We start from the raw sequence: 27,287 nt of genomic DNA, 5'->3' as shown, positions 1-27,287 counted from the left end.
TGTCTGCATTCCATGAGCTGTTTGTCCATGTTATTGTGTAATACACTTGATTGACTAATCAAGCTGAAATGTTTTGGAGATGGGATTGATCCCAAACAGGCCAAATGTTCTGGAAGAGCCAGTGGATAAGGAGGAAATCATTCACAAATATCTGAGGGAGTATGGCGGAAACCACGGACAGCATGAAGAAGATATTTAATAGCAACCCTTAAGAGGGAAATGCTTTTTATTTGTTCGGATTACTGATATTGCTGACCACTCTGTTGCAGCCAGTTGAATTGGTTCAAGAGGAGCCCTTCACTCTATATGTCAATTTCTGCGTGCCAATGTGAGATCAGAACCCGAGATGCTCGCACAGCCAAAATGTTTTCCCTCCCAAATCTTCCATCTCCAGCCATCACCTTGTGGCTTACGATAGACCCTCCCAACATGTCCTTGCTCACTCTGCTGATGTCTTCATTGGCTGGGCTGCTTGCCACGGCTAGTGTGGAGGGAAAGGACCGTGAGTGTGTCGCACTCTGATGACACGGGCTGGCTGTGTGTACAGCTGCTGGGGGATAAAGAGTTCAAGAGCTGAGCTGCTTCCTCCAGACCTGATGGATCTGGGGGTCCGGTCCTCCAGTAGCCTTTCTACTTCACACTATGTGTTGTCTATTGGTATGGTTACTTACCACAACTTATTTTACCCTAATCTTTTAAAAGCTCTATCCTACTCTTCGTATTCTATGTTCTATTTGTGAACATCAACTTATTAAACTGTTAAAAAAAAACGTTAAAACATAGACACCTTCAAATATGTTGTTGCAAAATACACATTCCTGCTTATGCCAGACTGAATATATTGCAGAAGACTCATATCCTACAGGTGTATCACCAACAACTGTTACCAGTAGTAGATGTACAATAACATTAGATTTTTACACAGTCAACTATTGGTGGCCGTTAAATAAAAACAGCTGGCGATCAACAGATGTCTCAGTCTATAAGAAACCCAGAGACAGAGACAAAGCATTTAGTAATGTCACGTGATAAGAGTCAGTCACAGTCACAGATCTGTGTAGCCTTTGTCCAGCCAGTGGCTTTGTCATGCAGAAGAAATGCATTAGAAGGTGATGTACTATATATTAGGCCATCGGAGTCACAAAGAATGCCCCCAAAACACAGATGCTCCACCGTTTAGCTGCAGCTTTTGCATAACCACTATGCATGGAGATTTATGTCTGAGGTAAGACAGTCATTAACTAGCTTTCCATACAAAGCCAGAAGACACTCTGGATGCCAATGAGGCACATATAATATCATAACTAGGCAAAAGTCAACGCCAAGCAAACAGGAACCACTGGATGGACTAATGTAGGCGTAAAGTGGAACAGAAAGTAAATACAGCGTGAGAAACAACGGAGGCCATTTGCTTTAGGTTTCCCTGCCAACCTACAACGCTTCCTGTTTAGACCACTGTTCGGTCTCAGCCTAATCCCCTCAATACGAGTGCGTTTCTCAGGACACTTACGTGACCCTGGCAAGAGAGATCCAGAGCAGATTTAAGGCTTCATTGTTGCCAATTTCTCTGCACTGCAGTCTTTAAAAAATGTGTCTTAAAGACTTAACTGGTCCTGAAAGGCCAAGGGGTAAAGTGAAGCAGAAATGCTTGTTTAACCATTACTAGGGATTTTTCAACTGTGGAGTGTATAGTGTGGGGTACATAATTTTTGTACTATCACTCTATCATCTTACACGCTTTCATTAATGTAGTCTGATGGTTGCTTGATATGTAAAATATTCCAGAAGTAGATTTAGAGAGGAATATTCAGGTAAATATGCAGGTGAAAATGTAGTAAGACACTTCCTATTCCACTGTCCATGGCATGCACATATGTCACACCACATGGTACTGTAGTCCTATATACTGTATTCATTTTAACCAGAGACCTCTGAAAAAGAAAAGCTGAAATCTTCCTTGAACCCCAGAGGATCGTTTCCATAGGAACACAATAAACAGAGAGGGTGAGGAATGGGAACAGAGAGTTTATCCATTATCAATAAAAGACATTGAGGAGGGAATATAAATGTTTAATGGAGGTGTAATTATGTCGTTATTAGCTATGTAATTGATATAATGTGGGACTGGGGCATATGCATGCAGCTCTGCGCACATCAGTCCAAAAATACAGATTGGAATATTTATGTAGTGACCTTAAAATGCAGATGCACGCAGTCAAAACACAAGAACACGCGCGCGCTCTATGACAGAACGGAAGAAAAAGTTAGGCTTTAAAATTGATTCCTAATAATGTGTTGCAGGGTAGCAATGTAGTATTACATATTTTAGACAAATTACATTTTGAAATACAAATATGGAAGTGTCAATATCTAAAAATAACATGTAATATTTCAATAATGTACGGAATAATATTATAAAGTTTAAATGTATTTATAGGCCCAAATTGCGCACAACGTGTGTCTCTTCTTTTAAGTCGAGAGAGAGGGGAGGGGTTTGTCTAAGGTGTTTGAGACAGCGGGATGGGGTTGGAGAGGGGTAGGAGGAAGCAGGAAGGCTAAATAGGGCGGACACATAAAAACGGCAAGGGGCAATAGATGCTTGATCAGTTGGAGAGTCTGTTCGCGCAGTGTGCCGCCCCATGAACTTCTGGAAATGGGAAACCCGCTGCAAACCTACGCTGCTTCAAACCGCCTCCGTCTCCGGCCATCGTCTCTCTCGACTCTTGTTTTTTAGAGGGGTCGTTAAGGAATTAATGATCCGAAGGAACCACCGTACTTCTCCATAAGTTCATTCGGCGTTTTCAGTACATGCTTTACACCTGGACTTCCATTGCATGGGGAGAGCTCGCACTTTCTTTTGTCATATTTACTTTTCTCGAGGATACTACCTGTACCCCTACTAATGGTAAGCGCCGCTGAACTTCATGTGTGTGGCATATTCGAATGCGATTAAATTGACAAAACAATTATAGCCTATTAAATGACGTCAACTCTATACAAGTAGCCTACAAGATTAGCCTACATTGTTCTTCCGTATCCAGTTTAGGCTCCGATGAGCTACATTATATATTCTTCCCATGAAATGTCAATTATTGAAATTGCATAGGTAATGAATAATATTAGCCTAACAACAGCGGCTCATGTTCATGATACTGAACATTAAATGTAGCCCATTGCATTTAATTCGATTACTGTAGCTACTTCATTAAATTATTTTGCCCCCAAGTGAAATAAAGTGACCACCGACTATCCTAACGCACGCTTGGACAATTGTGCCAGAAAGTGTTTCACATGGAAAAAAATAATAAGATCATTTTCTGCTAAAGAATGTTAACAGTACTTGCTTTGGGAGTTTATATCTGTTGCATGAGTAGACATTTTTTAGAAGGGGGGGCACTCGGGTTTTTAGACACCTGCAAGCACAGTAACTAGTGCGCATATTTCCCATTTGGTAACCGTTTGGAATGGCAACCCTCACTTTTCCATCAAAACATTCATCGTCAGGTTGGTACATATTTGTCAGATGATGGATTTACTCCTTATAGTTGAAGTTTACATTCAATGAATAGACACCCTGGGACAGAGACTGGGCTCATGCGTAAATGTAGCTGTGCTCTGTAGTTCAATTAGGTGATTTTAGATTTCTGAAATGTCAAAGCCTATTTCTTTAGAATGTAATATAATTTAGATGCCTAATGGTAATTTAAGAATAAATGACTGGAGTCTAAAACGTCATGGAAACACAATTATCTCCAACGTGTTATAAGAACAAATAAGGAAGCACTGTACACTACAAACTGCTACTACAAACAAACAAATGGCTCACATGCACAAAATATCAAGATGTATGTATCGAATTTAGACATTATTAAAGAAAATCTCATTAATACAATAAAGGGAGAGTAAATATGTATTAATTCTGGCCTCCCTGACGCATGTACCCTGGGACTGTTCAACCTGCAGCCACTAACACTAGCATATTCGAATTTGTTAAATCATTACATTACTCGTTTGTTTAAATAAATTATTTGATGACTAATGATTCCACCACAATTACACAGTTTACAGAAAGTTAATTATAAGAGAGGATTTGGGAATGCAGCTGACAGTAAGAGTAAACGTCTCTGTTCTTAATTTTGAGAAGTTGGCCTCCTTGCTAAGTGCAAACAGACCCATGCTTACAGCTTAGGGAGAATAAAAAAAACAGAGCAAAAAGGGGGAAAAAAGCTGAAATTGGATCATAAGGGGTTATACATATCAGAACAAACTGCCGGGAGCGCCGAGAGAATAGGCTATTGTGTAAATCAACATAGAGTACTTGACATTGCCAAACCCAATTGTTTTGTTCATCTATTTTCGTTCCTTATTATAGGGAGCAAATAAAACATGTTGAGAGCAACATTAATTAATCTCAAGATATAGTATTAATGATTGTATAGATAGGGCCTACCCAATTCTTTACAAATCATTGTAAAACAACGATAAGGTTGAATTTCAGTGTTTTAACGACTGAACGTTCATGCTGTATTTTATTTGTCTATTTTTAAACCACATTCAGCAATTAACGACCAACCTGCTTTGGCACAGCTTCAATAACTTTGATGTCACGTCAAACTGTTGTTTGGCCTTGAAGATATAGCCATTTACTTTTACTATATCTTCAAATGGAAGAAGATCACTAAATCATTTATAATTAACTGATGAGGTTAAAACATAAAACACATTTTTGCCCTTGACATAACAACTAGACAGACAATCAACTGATGATTGATTATGATAAAAAACATCCATTTGTAGTCTCAGAACTGTCTTCAAAACCACCTTGCTGTTGTTTTTGTACCCTACTTTTTGTCAGAAATAAGTTAAGATATCATGCTTTACTTTTCACCAAGTATACCCATAGAGCATACAAGTTGTATTTTTAAAATGAATACTAAACTTTCACAGTAGACAAAAAAAAGCATGGAATATGAATGCTGCTGGAATACTTCCTCAAAATAAGGAAATACCTGCCTGAGAAGTTTGAGCTAAAACAGTACAATTGGGCCCTGGACTATTGTCTGTTCCCGTGGTAACCTGCTCCCCTCCCACCATCCCTGTCAAATTCCTCAGGAAACACATCTAAAGCACCATGTGCATAGTCTGATCACATTATCTCTGGTTAGAGAGAGGGGGGAGGGAGGAGGAGACAGAGGGAAGAGGGAAGTCAAATACAGGGAGGCCTAGGGAGGAGGAGGACTAGGCCAAACCAGAGGAAGCTAACTGCCAGGCCTAATTGCACCCTGGGCTACAGTACATTCATTGCAAAATATGGCACTGTCTCTTGTTTCGGTTAAAAACTCAGACTGTGGATGTTACGCTTTCTTCCTTACTGTCCCTCTCCTCTACTTTAGGCCTGATCACAGCTGGTGAGCTGAATAACGCAGAATAACCCAATAAAAGGAAGAGTTATGTACATCTGTAATTGTTCAAACATATTGTTATTTATCTTTCTAGACACCCTCCTATACATTGGTTATTACAATATAATATGAGACAAGGAAGAAATATGATGAGCATCATTGTATCATTGTTGGTTACATCCCTATATGCTGTAGACGGTTAGTACTGTCATCAACCTACTTGGTGAATCCATCAACTTAGTAAGTGGCTCTGTCAGTCATTACTGTAAGAAGTTCTGTAGTCACTGTTTTGTTTTGAGCAGTTTGAATTGCTGTAATCATGGGAGAGGCCCTCTCGGCACAATGAGCGTTTGTTGTCAGGGATGCACACACGTTATCCCCACCCCCACCCCATGGGTAATAGAGCTGATCATGTTCAGAACCCTACTGCCTCTTCACCATGGTTCTCACACACACACACACACACACACACACACACACACACACACACACACACACACATACACACACACACACACACACACACACACACACACACACACACACACACGACCTTGTGTCACAACCGAGAACATGAGGTCACACAAAGGTCAACATCTAATTCTGTTACAAAAAATGAAAAATTTCTCCTTGATTGCATGTACAGTGAGCCATGGAGGGAAAAAGATAAACACAGAGATATGAACCCAGACACACACACAGTTTAATCCAATCAATCAATCAAGTGTATTTATAAAGCCCTTTTTACATCAGCCAGTTCCAGTGGAACACATTCCAGTTCTAGTGGAATGGGCTCAAATGACAAAATATTGAGTTGAAGTGTCTTATCTGTGGTACTGTTGTTTGCCCAGGCCCTATTTCACAAACACTCTTCATTTTATTAGTGTGATTCAGCAATGTGTGTAAAAGCAAGATATTCATTAGGGCCAAGTCCCTCCGGTTGTGATGTCGTAGATCCACAGAATGGGCGTAAACCGTCTACAGGACAGAACGCTGTGTGTAGAGGCATTGGATAGAATTGTCTCAGTTCCAGAACTGCCTTGCCATGACACTCAAGTGAATTGTATTGCATAACAAATTGTGATTAATAGACTTGTGGTTTTATTCTTGTTGGCATACTGCAGTGGTGAATTTGTGTGTCTGGTCTGGTCTGGAAAAACAAGGTTCTATTCAATTCAATAGATCTTTATTGTGCCCGAAAGGAAATTATTGTGCATTGTAAAAAATAACAAAAACATACACAAATAAAAACACACACACATAGAAAATGATGCTTTTGACCAGGGTTGAAAGACACACCTCCAGGTACAACAAACTCAGATCACACAGGTTTGAGACTACAGTATATATACACTACATATACTATGTACTTTAGCATTAAATATATTGTTAGTAAATATGTGTGCATTATACTGGGCAGGACAGGAGGACAGCATATAGAGATGCATTAGTACTTGTCTGAGTCCATGGAGGTTGGGCTTAGGCTTATTGATGCCAGTATGGGCAAATGGCAGAGCAGCAGGCTTGTCATCAGCAGCTCCACAGATCTCAGGACAACAGAGGGAAGGAGGGGAAGAGGAGGGTCCCTTTTTGATGGGTGCAGTGCACTTAGATGGGTGATCTCGGGGGGGGGGGGGGGGGGGGGGGTTACTCTTTAAGTTTCTAGAAAAAGTAGTTTGGCCCCCCTTTGTTGACAAATTAACCCTGTCATTGGGATGCAGAATGATCCCCTACTAATCAATACAGAGCAATCATGAACCATCTGATAGCTTGCCTTAATGAGGAGGGAGGACAAATGAGTGTCGATCAACACTGTCTGTCTGTTCTGCATAGGCAAGGCAGTGTTTACATAAAGCCATGCTCTCTACAGTGACTTCGGTCTACTTTTAATTGACAGACAAATTGCTTATAAAGGGATGCTGTGTCGTGATCTCTGAAATATGTCTGCTTGAGTCAAAAAATTGTATTTGAAGTAACAAATATTGAATTTGAATATTTCTCACTTAATTGTTACATGATATGTTTTTGCTGCTTCATTTTCTGTCCTATTTAATGTGTGGTGTCTACAAGGGCATCAAACTTCTGTGAACTCTGAACTACTCTTTGAAGGGTAGTCAGTTTCCTTACTCTTGACATACCAGATACACTATAGAGAACATTAATGTAACCTTTCACCCCACTTCAAATCATATCAAACTTTATTTGTCACATGTGCCGAATACAGCAGGTGTAGTAGACCTTACAGTGAAATGCTCACTTACAAGACCTTAACTGACAATGGAGTTGAAAAAAATGAAGATAAAAAAATTAAATAAGAATAGGAAATAAAAGTAACAAATAATTAAAGAGCAGCAGTAAAATAACAATAGTGAGGCTATATACAGGGGGTACCGTACAGAGTCAATGTGCGGGGGCACCGGTTAGTCGAGGTAATTGAGGTAATATATACATGTAGGTAGAGTTATTAAAGTGACTATGTATGGATAATAACAGAGTAGCAGCAGTATAAAGGGGGGGGGGGGGGGGGGGGTCAGAGCAAATAGTCTGGGTAGCCATTTGATTAAATGTTGAAATGTCTATGTGATAAGCCTTAATGAAGAGAGACTGGGTTACACACACACACACACACACACACACACACACACGCACACACGCACACACACACACACACACACACACACACACACACACACACACACTACATTGTGCATTGTCAGGAAGGAGCTTGTAAGCATGCATTTTCACGGTAAAGTCTTTACCTGTTGTATTCGGTACATGTGACAAATAAAAATTGATTTGATTTGGCACACATACCTTAAGTCAAAGCCAGAAGTATTTGCCTCTAAGCTGACTACAATGTCCCTTTTCTCTTCTGTACATTTCAGGAACAGGGTCACTCCAACGCTCTCAAGCAGCCCACCAGCACCACGTAACATTTCCTTGAGGAACGCGACCATTGCCGGCTCCCAACAAACATGGACTGTTTTCCCATGCTTTATTTTCTGTCGGTAAGTGGACCAGGCCAAATCAATGAATGCCATGTGACACCATTGCCACATCTTTCTGCATTTCTCCCTTTTCTTTTCTCAGGAATTTGTCATATTTTACATTTAAATGACTAGATTAATAAAATGGAAGAGCTTCTAGTCTGACTTTTGTAGAGGAATTGTTGGTGAAATGTGTGGCACATGGTCCTTTGTTTGTCTTTGATTGGTCGAGGTAGACTGAGGGACTGGGCTCCTTATCGAGTTAAGAATTTGCTTTGACCCCTTGGCTGTTTCTCCTATTTGTCTAATCATAGTGGAGGAGGGAAAGAGAGGAAGAGAGAGAGAGAAGGAGGTAGAGGGAGGAAGAGAGAGAGGAGGGAAGAGGAAGGGTAACAGGAATGGCCCCCAGATTCTGTTCAAAAAGCTGTGTTCTTCAACCAGCTGTTTACTCTTGGAGGATGTTGCAACATATAAACTGCATAGGGGGGATATCTGATCGTAGGCCATTTTACTGTAAACAAGCCAGACAGGACAATTATAACCAATTAGAGAACATTTACAGTGAAAACACTAGTGAAGGGTCCAATAGGGTGGAGGTTATGTTGGAAAAGAAGGAGATATAGTAAGGGTAGACAAATATAGAATGTCACTTAAAACAGCGGTTTCTTTCTTTCTTTTTCCTCTCTCTCCCACACTCCCCACTTATCTCTTTTTGCTCTGTTTTTGCCTTCTCAGAGACATCATGATTCCTGGTAATCGAATGCTGATGGTCATTTTATTATGCCAAGTCCTGCTGGGAGAGAGCAACCATGCTAGTCTGATACCTGAGGAAGGGAAGAAGAAAGCCCCGGACCTGCAGAGCCGGACTGCTGGTCAGAGCCATGAACTGCTGCGGGACTTTGAGGCCACGCTGCTGCACATGTTTGGACTGCGGAGGCGACCGCGGCCCAGTCGCTCGGCCACTGTGCCACGCTACCTGCTGGACCTCTACCGGCTGCAGTCGGGCGAGGCTGAGGAGGCCGGCACCCACGACACCGGCTTTGAGTATCCTGAGAGGTCGGCTAGCCGCGCCAACACCGTGAGGGGCTTCCACCACCAAGGTAAAGAGAGAGATAGAGAAAAAGAGAGCATGAGAGAGGGAGGGAGGGAAAGAGGGAGATAGAAGGAGAGTGATGTAACTGTCTGTACACTTAGAAAAAAGGTGCAATCTAGAACCTAAAATGGTTCTTTGGCTGGCCCCATAGGAGAACCCTTTGAAGAACCCTTTTTGGTTTCAGGTAGGGCTGGGCGATATCTCAAATTAATGATATATTTCTCTCTTGCAATGTTCCAAATGCCTGTATCGCAAGAATCAAGGTTTTTATGTCCCTCACAACAACAAAGACGAAATATCACTTAACTCACTATTTGCATTTGAAATATGGGCACCAAAACACATTGAGACATAATATTACTGTAACAGAGGAGAACTTGAACTTTCTAAAAGGCGATTTATGCTTGATCCGACACTGCGGTCCGGAGGCTCCGTACGGAGAGTGTGACTTAATTGCGGAGCCTCAGGAGGCTTGCATCGCTGTGCACCTTCCAGATTTTGTAACAATGCGGAGGACTCCATACAGCACGTATAACTCCGCGTTGACATGATTGGTTGATGGTAGGTGGAGGCGGTACGTCCTCTATAAACACAAACTCACTTCCTTGACAACTTCCTTCACACCAGCTCTGCTCCGTGAAGCGCAAGAAGTATGAATGCTTCTGCAGAGGCTGCATCGCAGTCAATGCTGTACGGCCAATGCAGACGACGGAATGACCATAAATCAGCTTTTATGATACCTTTTATGTCTCAATGCCCAAAATGTAGAACAGAACAGACCCTACTAAAACGGGAATATCAATGAACATGAATGTGGAAAATTAGTGCTCAAGTTCTGGTGCTCGCGGCATTGCGATACCACGTACCGCTAGCAGCATTTGTACAGGCGACGTCAACAAAGTGAACAGGCTATGTTGTTCAAACAGTTGGAGACGGACAGGAGGGTATATTCATAACAGTTCAACTGTACTACCTTGTTAGCAAGCAAAGAGATCGAAGTTGGCTACTCACTAGCACGTGGGCTTGTGCATGGTTCTAGTTGAATTTGTAACAAAAAGAAAATGTCCATAGACTTGAAAGCCAGATCAGTGATTATTGCAAAAAAGCAGGTTAAACTATTTTGATCAAATAACAAAATTAGGGGCTCTTTATTTTATAACTAGGCAAGTCAGTTAAGAACAAATTCTTATTTACAATGATGGCCGACACTGGGCCAATTGTGTGCCGCCCTATGGGACTCCCAATCACGGCCGGATGTTTTACAGCCTGGATTTGAACCAGGGACTGTAGTGACACCTCTTGAGACACAGTGCCTTAGACCACTGTGCCACTCGGGAGGCGTATATTTAGCCTAGGTATAATTCATTCAATTATTCCAGACTGTTTGAAATGCAGTGTATTGACCTATAATTGTGCAACAAAGCTTATTTAGAGAACTTAAAAAAAATAAAATATGAATCACCCATAAGTTAGAAAAACATGAGTTTTAGGCCATACCGCTCAGTCCTAGTTCCAGGTAGAACCCTTTTGGTTCCAGGGGAAAGCTGAAGAACCCTTTTGGAACCCTTTTCTCTAAGTGTGTACAGAGGACCACATTGGTAATAGCAGTTGTGTAATACTTTCATGTCTTATCCTCTGGGAACAGGCCTACAGTATGTGCTCCCATGTGGCTTAGTTGGTAGAGCATGGCGCTTGCAATGCCGCGGTTGTGGATTCGATTCCCAGGGGGGACCAGTATAAAAAAAGCATGAAAATATATACACTCAATACTGTAAGTCACTCTGGATGAAATGTCTAAATGTAAACCCAATAAATGAACCAGAGAGAAGTGCATGGATTTTGAATACATGGGGAAATCCAGAGGTGATGTGACCTTCCCTCTGGTAAGTGTGAGAAAAGTTCTTATTTCCTGGAGTGTACAGTTAATTATACAATGCATGTTTATGACATAAATTACCATCCAAAAGTTTGCGGTCACTTAGAAATGTCCTTGTTTTTGGAAGAAAACCACATTTTTTGTCCATTAAAATAACATAAAATTGATCAGAAATACAGTGTAGACATTGCTAATGTTGTAAATGACTATTGTAGCTGGAAACAGCAGACTTTTTAAAATGGAATATCTACATAGGCGTACAGAGGCCCATAATCAGCAACCATCACTCCTGTGTTCCAATGGCACATTGTGTTAGCTAATCCAAGTTTTTCATTTTAAAAGGCTAATTGATTATTAGAAAACTTTTCTGCAATTATGTTAGCACAGCTGACAACTGTTGTTCTGATTAAAGAAGCAATAAAGCTGTCCTTCTTTAGACTAGTTGAGTATCTGGAGCATCCGCATTTGTGGGTTCAGTTACAGGCCCTAAATTGCCAGAAACAAAGCACTTTCTTCTGAAACTCATCAGTCTGTTCTTGTTTTGAGAAATGAAGGCTATTCCATGTGAGAAATTGTCAAGAAACTGAAGATCTTGTACAACGCTGTGTACTACACCCTTCACAGAACAGTGCAAACTGTCTCTAACCAGAATAGAAAGAGGAGTGGGAGGCCCCGGTGCACAACTGAGCAAGAGGACAAGTACATTAGAGTGTATAGTTTGAGAAACAGACGCCTCACAAGTCCTCAACTGGCATATTCATTAAATAGTACCCGCAAAACACCAGTCTCAATGTCAACAGTAAAGAGGCAACTTCGGGATGCTGGCCTTCTAGGCAGAGTTCCTCTGTCCAGTGTGTGTTCTTTTGCCCATCTTAATCTTTTATTTTTATTGGCCAGTTTGAGATATGGCTTTTTGTTGCAACTCTGCCTAGAAGGCCAGCATCCCAGAGTTGCCTCTTCACTGTTGACGTTGAGACTGGTGTTTTATTTAAAAAACAAGGACATTTCTTAGTGACCCCAAACTTTTGAACGGTAGTGCACGCCCCATTACAGAATCCATGAGCCAAAGTCAAGCTAATTGGCCGACCAGCACCTGAAACAGCAATGGTTTGGAATGATATAAATAAATAAAACATTTTCTGGACATCAACAGTCCATCCCCATTTGATAATATTCCAATGGTGATGGGAGCAACACATATGTCTCCCACCACCTACTTCCATAAACCCAACAACCTCTGTCTCATCGAAACAAATTAAAATGCAACATTTCCTACACCACTTAAACATGAATATAAGACATCCCCCTCCCACCTTCAACATAAATTATGAAATCTAAGGATGTGGTCACAAAATGGTGGCCAAAGAAGTGGCAAGAATTCAATCACACAAATTCCCCTCCTGAAAGAATCTGCAGTCCGACAAAGCCTACAGCGTGTTTGGTTAGCAGCTCAAGGAAAAGCATACCTTCATATTATTGAGTTACACTTCTCACCCCACCCAGCACAAGGGCTTAAAAAAGCATTTGGCCAGCAGTAGTGTGCCTCTCTCTCATGTCTCCAGTTTAAATGGAGCTAGGGACCTTTTACAGGGGCCTTCCTCAACATGCAATTATCTTTAATGCTACTCTGCAGCCTTCTAAATAAAGTTCCTCCTGCCAACAATGTGGGCACTGGGAGCAGAGCAGACTCAACCAGAAGCACTGTGGAAAGTTGGAATATTGACTAACTCTGGGGTGATAGAGAAACAGTAATATGCAGGAGAACGTGCAAGGTAACCTGTTGGGTCTTTCTGTATGGTGTTATGTTGACGGATCAGAGGTGCCATAGTGGTCCTTATCCAAAGTTTGTGTAAGAGAGACACCTTAGCATGGGTGTATATAACTATACAAGTTTGTCATGGAGAGTCAGAAACAACAGTTCTGTATAAGGCTTCATGTACAACTGAGATCAACAGAGATAAACCTGTAGGCTAAGTATGTGCAGTAAGAACATTTGTATAACATATGTGGCTAAAGTATGTGCTCTAAAACAGAGATGTGTATTGTGTAATCCAGAGATCATACACAGTGTGACAGTAGCTGGACAGAAAGGCAGAGCTGGAGGGCCGAAGAAAAACATGTCTGCCCTCGGGGGAGGAGGGATGAGTCAGCCTTAATGGGGCCTGTCTAACACACTAAGACGGCACAGCACCGCACCAAGGCCACTCAGGAAGAAGGAGGCTCAGCCGCCTGTCTATGATGCGATGTGTGTGTTTAACTATGCTAATAACATGCTTGGAGCATTTTGTTGAGATCAAACTAGGTTCTCTGTTTTCATGTAAAATTCCATTGTATAACAATTCAAATTAGTTACTTTTTCAGGATCACTACACGGTAATAAGATATTTAGTCAAGGCACCAAGTTCAAGTTGACAACGACAGAGGTAAGGAAGGGAAACTATGTGAAAAGAGAACTGTGTTGGTTTCAAGCAGGGAGAAACTGTACAGGGAAAAATGCAAGGCGTCAAAGACAACTCTCGAGGTTAAAGATGCAATTACCCACTAAATCCTCCAGGAATTCAAGCTATGGGAAATACTGTGTTTTCCAGGCCTCCACTTAGTCTTAGCCCTGGATTAAATCAAATCGAGCGTTAACCAGCTTTGGCCGACATCCGCATAGCAGATGTTTTGGCGGTGTTGTAGGTGTAACTGTGGTATGAGCTGACATATTGGTGAACGGCTGCTCTTGTGTGTCACAAACCACTCCCTTCCTTATTATCCCTACAGAGTTAGAAATTCTAAATGGAGCTAGAAAGTGTAAGCTATATCAATGTTAGAAAAAATCACTCTGAAATGTCAAACCATTCATGTTAGGCTAATGCATGTTTTCATTTTCATTTGGATAGGTGAATTTATGAGACTTATCAGTCTAATTAGAGGTTTGAACTTGTAACGTGGCTGCATGAACTTCTAACGCCGCTGCATGGGATTTGTGCGGTGTGGTTTTGTTGCATTTAATGGCAGTGTCCGCAATAAGGTAAAGTAACGACCCTCTTGTGGATTTGACAGCTCTAATGCAGTTCCACCTCGGACACCACCAAAACAACACTATGCAGATGTCCATCTGATTGAATCTAGCACTTAGCTCTATTGCTGCTCCTCCACCAAAGGATTGTCTGTGGGAATCCGTAATGATTATTCATGATGAAAATGACAAATGTCCCAAGTTAACAAACTGTTGAGCCAAACAAAAACACAGAAGGTTTGAATAATGACAACCACCTGGATTAGATTAAAGCCTGAGTGTGAAATAACAGGGCCGGATTGAGCAGGAAAATAGTAGACACAACATTCCTTTCCCAACAATGGTGGTCTTGCCAGAAATCTGCAGACTGTGCATGGAATAGTTACCCTCCACTATGTTTATATGGTAGCTGCGGTACGATAATCACCACCCTCTAAGTAATGCATGTTTCTGCAAAGTGCATTGTGGGAAGTCCTGGATGATCCTTATGGATAGATAAAGAAGCATGGACGATGTACACTCAGTCCCCGGAAGCTATCCCAAGTGAACGTGGACATTCTTGTGTGTCAATTAAGGCATGTTAGACTGCAGAGGTATGTGTTTTTGTTCAGTAGAAAGCTGTCTTCCAAAACATAACTGCAGGCCATGTAAAACTGTGTGGTTGCAATCATGAAGATTGACACAAAGAGTACTGTTAAACAACCAACGGTGTAATAGTTTTGGAGGGAACTAATTCATAGTAATATGAGGGAAGTGAACGGAACTCAGAGGCAAAGATAAAATATGAAAATACTCAGTGATAAAGTCTTAAATCAATTCTATACAGGCTGTCATTAGTCAAGATGGCAGCCCATACAGACTCCCTTGGTAAAAGGGCTGACATTGACTGTGTCCTGTTGTCTTTCTCAGAGCACATGGAGCCGGTTCATCCGGGCGAGCCTCAGACGAAGAACGGCGAGGCCATCCCACTGCGCTTCCTCTTCAACCTCAGCAACATCCCAGAGGATGAGCTGCTCTCGTCGGCCGAGCTGCGTCTGTTCCGGCAGCAGATCGACGAGGCCATTACGGAAAGCGAGGGGGACAAGGATCAGCTCCACCGGATAAACGTGTACGAGGTGCTGAAGCCCCCGCGGGCCGGGCAGCTAATCACGCGGCTTTTGGACACACGGCTGGTGCGCCATAACACCTCACGCTGGGAGAGCTTTGACGTGAGCCCCGCCGTGCTGCGCTGGACACGGGAGCACCTGCCCAACTACGGGCTGGCCGTAGAGGTCCAGCACCTCAACCAGACACCGCGCCACCAGGGCCGTCACCTGCGCATCAGTCGCTCGCTGCACCAGGACCCCGGTGAGGACTGGGAGCAGCTACGCCCCCTGCTGGTCACCTTCGGGCATGACGGCAAGGGCCACCCGTTGACGCGTCGGGCCAAGCGCAGCCCAAAGCAGCGGGGGCGTAAGCGCAACCGCAACTGTCGCCGTCACGCTCTCTACGTGGACTTCAGCGATGTGGGCTGGAATGACTGGATAGTGGCGCCCCCAGGGTACCAGGCATACTACTGCCATGGGGAGTGCCCCTTCCCCCTGGCAGACCACCTGAACTCTACCAACCACGCCATCGTTCAGACGTTGGTGAACTCGGTGAACACCAACATTCCCAAGGCCTGCTGCGTGCCCACGGAGCTCAGTGCCATCTCCATGCTCTACCTGGACGAACATGACAAGGTGGTCCTAAAAAACTACCAGGAAATGGTTGTGGAAGGGTGCGGCTGCCGCTAACACTGACTATGGGCAACTTGAGGCAGGCTGCACGGATGCTAAGAAAATTCAAAAGGCCCCACCTTACTCCCAAAAATATTCACTTGGACCCTTATTTATAACTTTTCTGTTGAGACGTATGTTCGTCATTTTTTCTCTCTCTTGACAATATGATCATATATTTTGACAATATATATATATATATATATATTTATATCTACATATAAAAAACAAGTGAGTCCTTATTTTAAACATAAATAAAAAGCTGTACAACTTTTCATAATGTATATTAGATTGTATAACGGTTTTTTAAATGAGAAAATAGTTTTTTTTAAATCTAAAAAGTAAAGTTTATTTACTGGTAATATTTATTGCTTTGATATTATACACATACAAAAAATAAAAACAAATTGCCTTCCAATATTACATTGTTGCAGATCACAAGAAACACCAATTGTGTACTTAAATTAGAGCACTGTGTGAAATTATCACTTTACTGATTTGTTATGAATTAGTTGAAGTATCAGAAATGTACATTGATTTTAATTAACCTTTATACATTGCTCTTTAAACCAGTTATTTTATTAGATAGGTCCCTTAAGTTGGAATCAGTTTTTTATTATTTTGAAAAAATCTGATAACATGGGTTGTGAAAAATGAAACGTTGACAGGAAAAGTCCTCATGACTGTTTTATATGAATTTGAATTGAACACATTTGCATCTGATACTTAGCCCGATGGCTATTTGAAAATGTACTCAAGTAATTGTTGCAATTCATGATAACAGAGGAATATTTCTGATGCTCTGTTGCTTCCAAATAAAATAATGTTCGGTTTCATATCTGGCATCATCCAGCTTAGAGTGATTCACGCTTGAGTAAAGGACTGACACTATATACAGTGCCTTGGGAAAGTATGCAGACCCCTTAACTTTCCACATTTTGTTACTTTACAGCCTTATTCTAAAATAGATTTTTTTTTTAAAGAAAGAATCCTCAGCAATCTACACACAATACCCCAGAAAGACAAAGCGAAAACAGGTTTAGAGATTTTGGCAAATGTATTAAAAATAACAAACAGAAATAGCTTATTTACATAAGTATTCAGACCCTTAACTATGAGACTCAAAATTGAGCTCAGGTGCATCCTGTTTCCATTGATCAGCCTTGAGATGTTTCTACAACTTGATTGAAGTCCACCTGTGGTAAATTCAATTGACTGGACATGATTTGGAAAGGCACACACCTGTCTATATAAGGTCCCACAGTTGACAGTGCATGTCAGAGCAAAAACTAAGCCATGAGGGCAAAGGAATTGTCCGTAGTGACCCCGAGACAGAATTGTGTCGAGGGACAGATCTGGGGAAGAGTACCAAAACATGTCTGCAGCATTGAAGGTTTGGAACCACCAATACTCTTCCTAGAGCTGGCTTCCCTGCCAAACTGAGCAGTCAGGGGAGAAGGTCCTTGGCCAGGGAGGTGACCAAGAACCCGATGGTCACTCTGACAGAGTTCTAGAGTTCCTCTGTGGAGATGGGAGAACCTTCCAGAAGGACAACCATCTTCGCAGCACTCCACCAATCAGGTGTTTATGGTAGAGTGGCCAGACAGAAGCTACTCCTCAGTAAAAGACACATGACAGCCCACTAGGAGTTTGCCAAAAAGCGCCTAAAGACTCAACAAGATTCTCTGGTCTGATGAAACCAACATTGAACTCTTTGGCCTGAATGCCAAGCGTCACGTCTGGAGGAAACCTGGCATCATCCCAACGGTGAAGCATGGTGGTGGTAGCAAAAATGTATATAAATTAGCAAAAATTTATGTTTTTGCTTTGTCATTCTGTTTTTTTTGTGTTGATTGATGAGAAGGGAAAAAACGATTTAATCTATTTTAGAATAAAGCTGTAATGTAACAAAATGTGGAAAAAGTCAAGCAGTCTGAATACTTTTAGAAGGCACTGTCTACAAAGGTATGTATAAAATTAGCCGATTTGGCTATTTCAGCCACACCTGTTGCTGACAGGTGTATAATATCGCACACAGCCATGCAATCTCCATAGAGAACCATTGGCAGTAGAATGGCCTTACTGAAGAGCTCAATGACTTACACAGTGGCAGCCACCTTTACAACAGTCCTACTTTCACGTTTTGAAAGAATAAGATCACTTTTTACAGTTTATCAGGAGAACACATATGCCTATTAATTGGGTACTTGGGGATAGGCTAACATGTGGTGGTTAGACACTCACTAATCCAAATGCCATATGGGCGGATAGTTGAAATTGATTGTTGGAGACACTTGAGGAGTGATCCTATTGTTTCTGATGGTTTAGCATTGGGGCACGACTGAACGACGCGTCGTGGCGATACCCTTCCTCTGAAGATTCAAAGGTTAGACCGTCTGTCTCCTGCCTTTATCTTTGGCGGCTCATCCAGACAGAATAAAGACGCCTGTCTCCAACCTGTGCTCCATTATACAATAGACTTTTACATCACTTATTTAATCAGACGACTGCGCTAAATTATATGATAGCGTTTGGAGAGGGGATTCCTGTGAACTTTTCAGGACATTACACTGTAGCATTTCCCCACGCCCCTGCATTAGTTTAGTATAGTTGGACATGTGATAAGATAAATATATATGGCATTATTGGAAAAAATATTTTGTCTTCACCTTCGAAAGGCGTCACACAGAACTAAACTAGCCTATCTGCTTGTTTGAGGTCAGCCGGTTGTTTCCGAAAGGTTTGACAAAAAAAGTGATCTTCAATTAACCTTCCAATTTCCAAATTATCACCAATATGTAGCATTGGATTTGGTTTTCTATGCGCCTATATTTTTGGTCAACACAATTATAATTAATTCATAGGTTGGTGGGTGGAATGATGTGGTATACTTGTCTATATTGCAGACCATTGAATGTGTGTGGCGTGGTTTTGTTTGTGTTATTTAGTCTTTCCATCTTAGATCATGATTTCTGCTCACCTAAGAGAAGTTACCACAGCCAGCCTCAGGATCCCAAAACTGCTGTCGGGTTTCCCTTTGATGCCCACATATCAGGCGTAGCCTAGTCAAAAAAAGTGGGGGGGTTGGTTAGAGAATCATTTCATTTTGAAGAGGCTGAATGCAGGGAGAAGGGAATTCTTCTATCCAGCGGCTTAACAGTGCAGTTACACACATTGAATTGATCTCCCGAGTTTAGATAACATCAGCGAGTTATGGTAATTGTCTGCCTGATTGACCTTCCACAAAGACCAAGTGTGTTTATTAAAATGCCCGGAAAGTAGAGCAACGTTTCTGCAATTTTAGCACTCCCAATGAGCCAGTAGCCAATAGCAGTGACTGGGCTATAGCCTACCATTAGAAACCAGTGTAGGACTTTAAAAGTCTGAGCTGGGGAGGGGGTATTGGAATATTGGGGAATTATGTTAAGGTTACGCATCAGTTGTAATGGTTGCACATGCTTTCTAATGCTGACAATAGATCACTTTCGACCATATTTGGCTTGGAGTTACAAAATTAATATTTATGTAGTGCTGACTGAGCCAGTGTCACGTGAGAGGCCATTCTTACGCAATTACAGGCAAGTCATTATGCGCAGAGTCTGTTGACAAGGGAGAACAAATTAACTTGGAGACTTCTTCAAAAAGCTTTTCATTCGGACGTTTTGCAGTAAAAGCTTCACATTTATAGACAATAAACCATCTCACTTTGCTTGGCCTTGTTTGGGCACGCTCCATATGCTTATTGTTCCAATGTCTTCCTTCAAGTTCATGGCCATAATAGCATCTCTATAAATCAGAGATTCACAGGTAGACATTTTGTCAACACATAGACCAGTGAGCAAAATAATGTGAAAATGAAATTAGGTTAATTTAGGTGAAAGATTAAACAATATATTTTCCCACTCATGCCAGCTTTTTCCAAAGTTATTAAATTGTAGTGATCATGTTCAACATGTTCAGCTCTACAGAAAAACAGAACACTTCAACTTCAATAACATTCTACATTTTGGTTACAGAAAAGTTTTTCTTGCTATGACTGTAATATGTGGTTGTTTATCTACCATAGTTGAATGTAAGTTGCTCTGGATAAAAGTGTCTGCTAAAAGCCCAAAATGTACATGTAAAAGGAACACTTGCAAAGAATGGTGGGTATTATTCTAATGAGCTCCACCCCAAACAAGACCAAATTTAGTCGGTCCATGTCTCACAAGTTTCGACAGCACAGTACAGCACAGTAGAGTTTGGTTCAGTAGAGTATAGTACAGTAGAGAACAGTACAGTAGGGTACAGTATAATATAGTACATTTGACTGTACTTTACTGTGTTCTACTGAACTGTACTGAACTATACTTTACCGTACTGTACTCTGCTGTGCTCTACTGTACTGTACTCTACTGTATTGAACTGTACTGAACTATACTGTAATGTACTCTGCTGTGCTGTACTGTGCTGTCAAATTTGTGAAACATAGACATCTACGATTGGTTCAGATTTGACCTGACCAAAAAAAGTCTGTGGACGCTGAAATCAAGGTCAGGGCAGATGGACAAAATTTTAACGTCCATGGACGTTGGTGTTTGACGGTTCTCACTTGGAGGCCTATTAGTCCAGCTTTCTTGGAAGACAGTTTATATGGCTGACAACCCCTCTGCAGTAGCTTTTTAAATAGCTATTACAGGTACTAGGCTAATGGGAATATGTTGTAGTATTACTGAAATGTCTCCAGGGCAGCAGCAGACCACCAAGGCAGACATTCCTATTCTGAACCCTGGGCTATAACTTGTTTAGTTTCTGTTGCTTTGGGGAAGTAAACACTACTTTTAACAGCTATCGTGGACTGAATTCTTGTAGGGCCCACAAACAACCTTATGGAGAGCTCTCCCTCCCCTTTTCCTTCCCATTCGTATTATCACATTTTAATGGCAGCCCTTGTGCACCTTGCCTGGCTGGACTTAGTAAGTCCTTCGATTGATTTGAAAGTGGTCGGTTCAGATAAATAAAGGCATGCGTCGATTGGGTGCTTAAAACCCCTGTTGTTGGAAGGGGGCATCACCCTGTGCGGCCGGTCCCCCGGCTCCAACCTGTTCCATGGTGCATCCTCGCCCTCTACCAGGGATTGGGTGGGGGTAAAAGAGGATTGGGTGGGGGAGTGATGAGAGCTGATGTCAGTGCAGCTGGAGGTCAAGGCCTCTCGTTTCACTCTCCCACTCATGGAACACACACACACACACAGACACACACACACACACACACACACACACACACACACACACACACACACACACACACACACACACACAGACAGACACACACGCTCTCTTATGGTATGGAAAGGCTTGACTCAAACACACCTTCAAGCATGTACACATACACCAAGCTGAGGGGGTTGAAACACTAGATTCTGGCTGTTGCCCAACTGTAGGAATTATCTGTCACACACAATCCCTGCCTGTACCTCATCTCCACTCATCATACACACCTCTGCTCTGACACATGGTACCAGCACAGGCCCTTGTATACTCAGGGGATGAGACTGTCATCAGGGGAATAAACTGGCCTTAGGATAATCTGCGACACACACTCTCACAGGTGTGAAAAAAGTTGGCGCTACCCCTTGGCGCTTATGGAAGTAAAGGGAAGAGTGGATACAGTAGGTGGAATTACTTTGAGGTTCAAACACAGGTGAATTTGTCATGTGCAGAAGTTCAGGAGTCCTTCGGTGGTAACTCTGGTGTCAATGGTTACTGTAACGAAAAGAGATACAATTCCCATTTTCTTTGTTCTGTAGTGTAAAGACCCTACTATTTTCTCCACTTGACTATCAGATATTCCACCTAGAAAACTGTTTCAAAAACAGCTTAACGACAGTCTCCTCACTTATACATACTGAGAGGGGGATTGAAGTGGAAATTTCCACTTGTTGAGGAAACAACTGTCAGGTTTTGAAATTGGATGTCAAGTGCCGACGGAATGTGTCTTTTGCCTAATTTTCAGCAGGGAAGGGTGTCCCCGTGGTAGGCCTTTCTTCCCCTGTGTCACGAATCCCGCCGAAGATGGTGCCTCTTCCTGTTCGGGTGGCGCTCGGTGGTCGTCGTCACCGGCCTACTAGCTGCCATCGATTCTTTTCTTTTTGTTTCTGTTAGTTTGGGCTGATTGGGTGCACCTGTTTTGAGTTTAGTTTTGTGGGTAGGCTATATAAGGGCAGTAAGCCCGCTGGCTGTTGTGTGGGCTTGTTTCTGTTATTTGGTGTTGGATTGTTATGTGGATTTATTATTTTTTCCTGGACAGTTTAGTCCTGTGTTTTTGGACTCGTCTTTTCATGCGCCCGTGTGTTTAGGGCATGATCGTTTTTCCTGTCGACTGGAAAATAAATCCACTTTCTTGAAACCCTGCTCTCTGCGCTTGACTCCTCCACCCAGTACTCCTAGCAGCTCTGACACCCTGCCCCGGTCCTGTGCACTTTCCTTATATATATGCGGTAGGCCTTTCTTCTACTGCCCCGGGCATGTCCTCTTTCATTATATATATCCGGCAGGCCTTTCTTCCCCTACCCCGGTCCTGTGCACTTTCATTATATATATGCGGTAGGCCTTTCTTCCCCTGCCCCGGTCCTGTGCACTTTCATTATATATATACGGTAGGCCTTTCTTCTCCTGCCCCGGTCCTGTGCGCTTTCATTATATATACCCGGTAGGCCTTTCTTCTCCTGCCCCGGTCCTGTGCACTTTCATTATATACGCCTAATGAAAAGATGGTCGCTGGACAGCGCAGCCAACCAACTGTCTCCCGGCCTGTAGTTAAGGCAGTGGCTCAGCTCCCAGCTCCCCTCTACCCCCAGCCCTTCTGGAACAGGTGTGCTGCCTTCTACCTTCCACACAACAGCTGCGTCCCAATAACTATCTGAGCATCCTTTACTTGGGTCGTTCAACTCAAGATCATGGATAGATAGGTGGCAGAATTGCTTTCACATATAAACTTGTTTGAAAGTCATTGATCATGAAAGGAAGGAGATGAGGGTGGTAGGCTCGGGTTTTGCCTCCTTTCTTCCTTCAGTCTTCCTGTGGCAAGATGTTTACCAAAAGCTATGTAGCACTGTAAGTATAACTCAGTGTAAAGTGAGTCCACCAAGGCCCTAGCTAACTGTTGCAAACTTGTTTGTTGTAAACACGCTCCTTTAAAGAGACAAAGCAGCTCACAAAGCTGAAGGGCTCTGCCCCATCTACCTCCACTCACTTCAAAGGACTAATCCACCTTTCAGAGGTCAGGCTCAGGTTTCAGAGGTCAGGTTCATAATCAGACATGCAACCATATGCATGCAACCTCGTCCACTAACAGAATAGTGTTTAAATCGGAAACAGTTTCTCTTTGTGAATTAGGTTACCAGACCTTTCTCATTCAGAGTGCGAAAACATAGGGAAACAGCGCTAAGTTCTGAGCTACAGCTCGACTGAGGGCGGCCTGCCGGCGTTGGATCTGGGTGCTTATTTGCTAACAGACTCCCTCTGTGTTGGTAAGCAGAGCCTTTGTGTGGGCCCTCGAAGAGGCAGGTGGATTGTGCCCAAGGTTTTTGTGGGCTACAGTTTGAAAGCAACAATGTGAAACCGGAGCTGTAATGCGACCTTGAGGCAATTAGGCTAACAATAGGCCCATTTTTTCTTCTACTTCTTTTGTGCTACTAAACACCATTTAAGGGGGGAAATACAAATAGTTGAGGGGTGGGGGGCATGAGGCAGGGTGCAGTCGTCCCTTTCCCATGTTTGACAGAGAGGGCTGTTTGACAGAGAGGGCTAGTTTCCCATGTTTGACAGACTGACAGAGAGGGCTAGTAAGAGGAGAGAGAAGGAAGGAAGGAGGGAGGGGCAGATAGAGACCTGCGCCTCTTCACCCTCCTCCCTCCCTTCCTCCCTCCCTGTGCCGCCGTATTCTTTCCTGAATGGAGTGTGTCCACCGGATCTGCCTGGGATGAAATGTCATATCTCAGACTGATCCTTATCTCTTAATCGCTTCCTTTGTCTCCCATGATTCCCCAGGCCCTCCCTTACTTCCCTCCATGGACTTTGATGTGTCAGCCACGGTTAGGGACACTGGGGATGGGATGTGTGCTGTACTGGCTCTTCTTTAAACTGAACTAAACAAGAGCTGCAGGGGTTATCAAGCAACAAGATCTCATGGTTTTACCAATTTCACTTCAGATTCTGATGTTTAGTAATGTTCATCCAAACGTCACATTTTGAAGTGTTTTAATAAAAATTGGAACTTTTTATCCCTTTTTCTCGCCAACTTCGTGATATCCAATTGGTAGTTACAGTCTTGTCCCAGCGCTGCAACTCCCGTACGGACTCGGTCGAGAGCCATTCGTCCTCCGAAACACGACCCCCGCCAAGCCGCACTGCTTCTTGACACACTGCTCGCTTAACCCAGAAGCTGGCTCCGCCAATGAGTCGCTAGAGCGCGATGGGACAAGAACATCCCGACCGGCCAAACCCTCACCTAACCCGGATGACGTTGGGTCAATTGTGCGCCACCTCATGGGTCTCCTGGTCACGGCCGGCTGCGACACAGCCCGGTATCAATCCCGGTCTGTAGTGACGCCGCTAACGCTGCAATGCAGTGCCTTGGTCTGCAGTGCCTTGGCCGAAGTGTTGTTGACACCATGGGTTGACACCTCTTGCTTAGCAAAATTGTTGGAGCTAGAAACACAAGCATTTCGCTACACCCGCAATAACATCTGCTAAATATGTGGATGTGACCAATAAAATTTGATTTGATTTTGATTTGAATAACAGATTCATACATTTAAAAACAGATAGTGTCTGTCCTACCGTTGAAGTCGGAAGTTTACATACACTTTAGCCAAATACATTTAAACTCAGTTTTTCACAATTCCTGACATTCAATCCTAGTAAACATTTCCTGTCTTAGGTCAGATAGGATCACCACTTTATTTTAAGAATGTGAAATGTCAGAATAATACTAGAGCGAATGATTTATTTCAGCTTTTATTTCTTTCATCACATTTTCAGTGAGTCAGAAGTTTACATACACTCAATTAGTATTTGGTACCATTGCCTTTAAATTGTTTATATTGGGTCAAACGGTTCAGGTAGCCTTCCACAAGCTTCCCACAATAAATTGGGTGAATTGTGGCCTTCCCTTCCTCATGATGCCATCTATTTTGTGAAGTGCACCAGTACCTCCTGCAGCAAAGCAACCCCACAACATGATGCTGCCACCGCCATGCTTCATGGTTGGGATGGTGTTCTTCGGCTTGCAAGCATCCCCCTTTTTTCCTCCAAACATAACGATGGTCATTATGGCCAAACAGTTAAAATTTTTGTTTCATCAGACCAGAGGACATTTCTCCAAAAAGTACAATCTTTGTCCCCATGTGCAGTTTCAAACCATAGTTTGGCTTTTTATGGCGGTTTTGGAGCAGTGGCTTCTTCCTTGCTGAGCGGCCTCTCAGGTTATGTTGATATAGGACTCGTTTTACTGTGGATATAGATACGTTTGTACCTGTTTCCTCCAACATCTTCACAAGGTCCTTTGCTGTTGTTTTGGGATTGATTTGCACTTTTCGCACCAAAATACGTTCATCTCTAGGAGACAGAACGTTTCTCCTTCCCGAGCAGTATGACGGCTGCGTGGTCCCATGGTGTTTATACTTGCGTACTATTGTTTGTACAGATGAATGTGGTACCTTCAGGCATTTGGAAATTGCTCCCAAGGATGAACCAGACTTTTTTTATGAGGTCTTGGCTGATTTCTTTTGATTTTCCCATGATGTAAAGCAAAGAGGCACTGAGGTTGAAGGTAGGACTTGAAATACATCCACAGGTACACCTCCAATTGACTCAAATTATGTCAGTTAGCCTATCAAAAGCTTCTAAAGCCATGACATCATTTTCTGGAATTTTCCAAGCTGTTTAAAGGCACAGTCTTTAACGGTTGTCGTCGATGGAAGGAGAGGACCAAAGCGCAGCGTGGTTAGTGTTCATCTTATTTAATAATAATCCAAAACTGAACACTTCAAATACAAAACAACAAAGTGAAAACCGAAACAGTTCTGTCTGACACACAAAGACTGAAAATAACCACCCACCAAAACCCAACAGAAAACAAGCTGCCTAAATATGGTTCCCAATCAGGGACAACGATTGACAGCTGCCTCTGATTGAGAACCATATCAGGCCAAACAAAGAAATAGAAAATCGTAGAAAAAATAACATAGACAACCCACCCAACTCACTCCCTGACCATACTAAAACAAAAGACAAAACAAAGGAACTAAGGTCAGAACGTGACACAGTCAGCTTAGTGTAGGTAAACTTCTGACCCACTGGAATTGTGATGCAGTGAATTATAAGTGAAATAATCTGTCTGTAAACAATTGTCGGAAGAATGACTTGTGTCAAGCATAAAGTTGATGTCCTAACCGACTTGCCAAAACTATTTTTTGTTGACAAGAAATTTGTGTGTATGTAAACTTCTGACTTCAACTGTATATCTGAGAGATATAAGACAGATCAGGAAACTATATATATATGTAGTATATATATACACACACACAGAATGTCAGCTACTGTTCTAACATGTGGAAATGCATCCCAGGTGACTACCTCATGAAGCTGGTTGAGAGAATGCCAAGAGTGTGCAAAGCTGTCTACAAGGCAAAGGGTGGCTACTTTGGAGCATCTAAAATATATTTAGATTTCTTTAACACCTTTTTGGTTACTACATGATTCCATATGTGTTATTTCATAGTTTTGATGTCTTCAATATTATTCTACAATGTAGAAAATAGTACAAATAAAGAAAAACCCTTGAATGAGTAGATGTGTCCACATTTGACCGGTACTGTATTTATATATATTTTAACACATTCAACACCTTTTTTTAGGCACTAAACTACTTTCATATATACTTCCATAAATGTTTTTAACTGGTACCGGCTACCTTCAGTCGAGTCTTGTGAGGCTTCTGGGCGTCCTACCGACATGTACGTGTTCATGAGAGACTCTCCTTTCCATAAAGGGGTCATAATAGTTTTTAGGCCAAATCACTCGGAGAAGACGAATTCTCGGGATGTCTCCTGGTCTGACAAACACTGATGTAGCTCTGCCTCCTTTCACCGCAGATGCGGAAGGCCGATATCAGTGGATGTGATT

The 27,287-nt window shown here is 42.4% G+C and overlaps 1 protein-coding gene across 2 annotated transcripts; it reads left to right on the top strand.

Annotated features, from left to right (window-relative positions):
• Positions 1-2,548: 2,548 nt before the first annotated feature.
• LOC129813041 (bone morphogenetic protein 4-like) lies at positions 2,549-16,955 on the top strand. 2 transcript variants are annotated; one of them, XM_055865179.1, is made up of 4 exons: positions 2,550-2,905; positions 8,288-8,410; positions 9,125-9,489; positions 15,272-16,955. In XM_055865179.1, exons 3-4 carry the CDS (start codon positions 9,132-9,134, stop codon positions 16,135-16,137), a joined length of 1,224 nt encoding a protein of 407 aa, XP_055721154.1. In that variant the 5' UTR covers positions 2,550-2,905; positions 8,288-8,410; positions 9,125-9,131; the 3' UTR covers positions 16,138-16,955. The 2 variants fall into 2 exon arrangements, with proteins under 2 accessions (XP_055721153.1, XP_055721154.1); XM_055865178.1 differs by having other exon boundaries at positions 2,549-2,905; positions 8,288-9,489.
• The last annotated feature ends 10,332 nt before the right edge of the window (positions 16,956-27,287 follow it).

The sequence above is a fragment of the Salvelinus fontinalis genome, chromosome 16 (assembly GCF_029448725.1).
Source record: "Salvelinus fontinalis isolate EN_2023a chromosome 16, ASM2944872v1, whole genome shotgun sequence".
Taxonomy (NCBI): domain Eukaryota; kingdom Metazoa; phylum Chordata; class Actinopteri; order Salmoniformes; family Salmonidae; genus Salvelinus; species Salvelinus fontinalis.
Note: the sequence above shows the minus strand (reverse complement) of the source record. Positions and strands in the feature narration are given on the sequence as shown.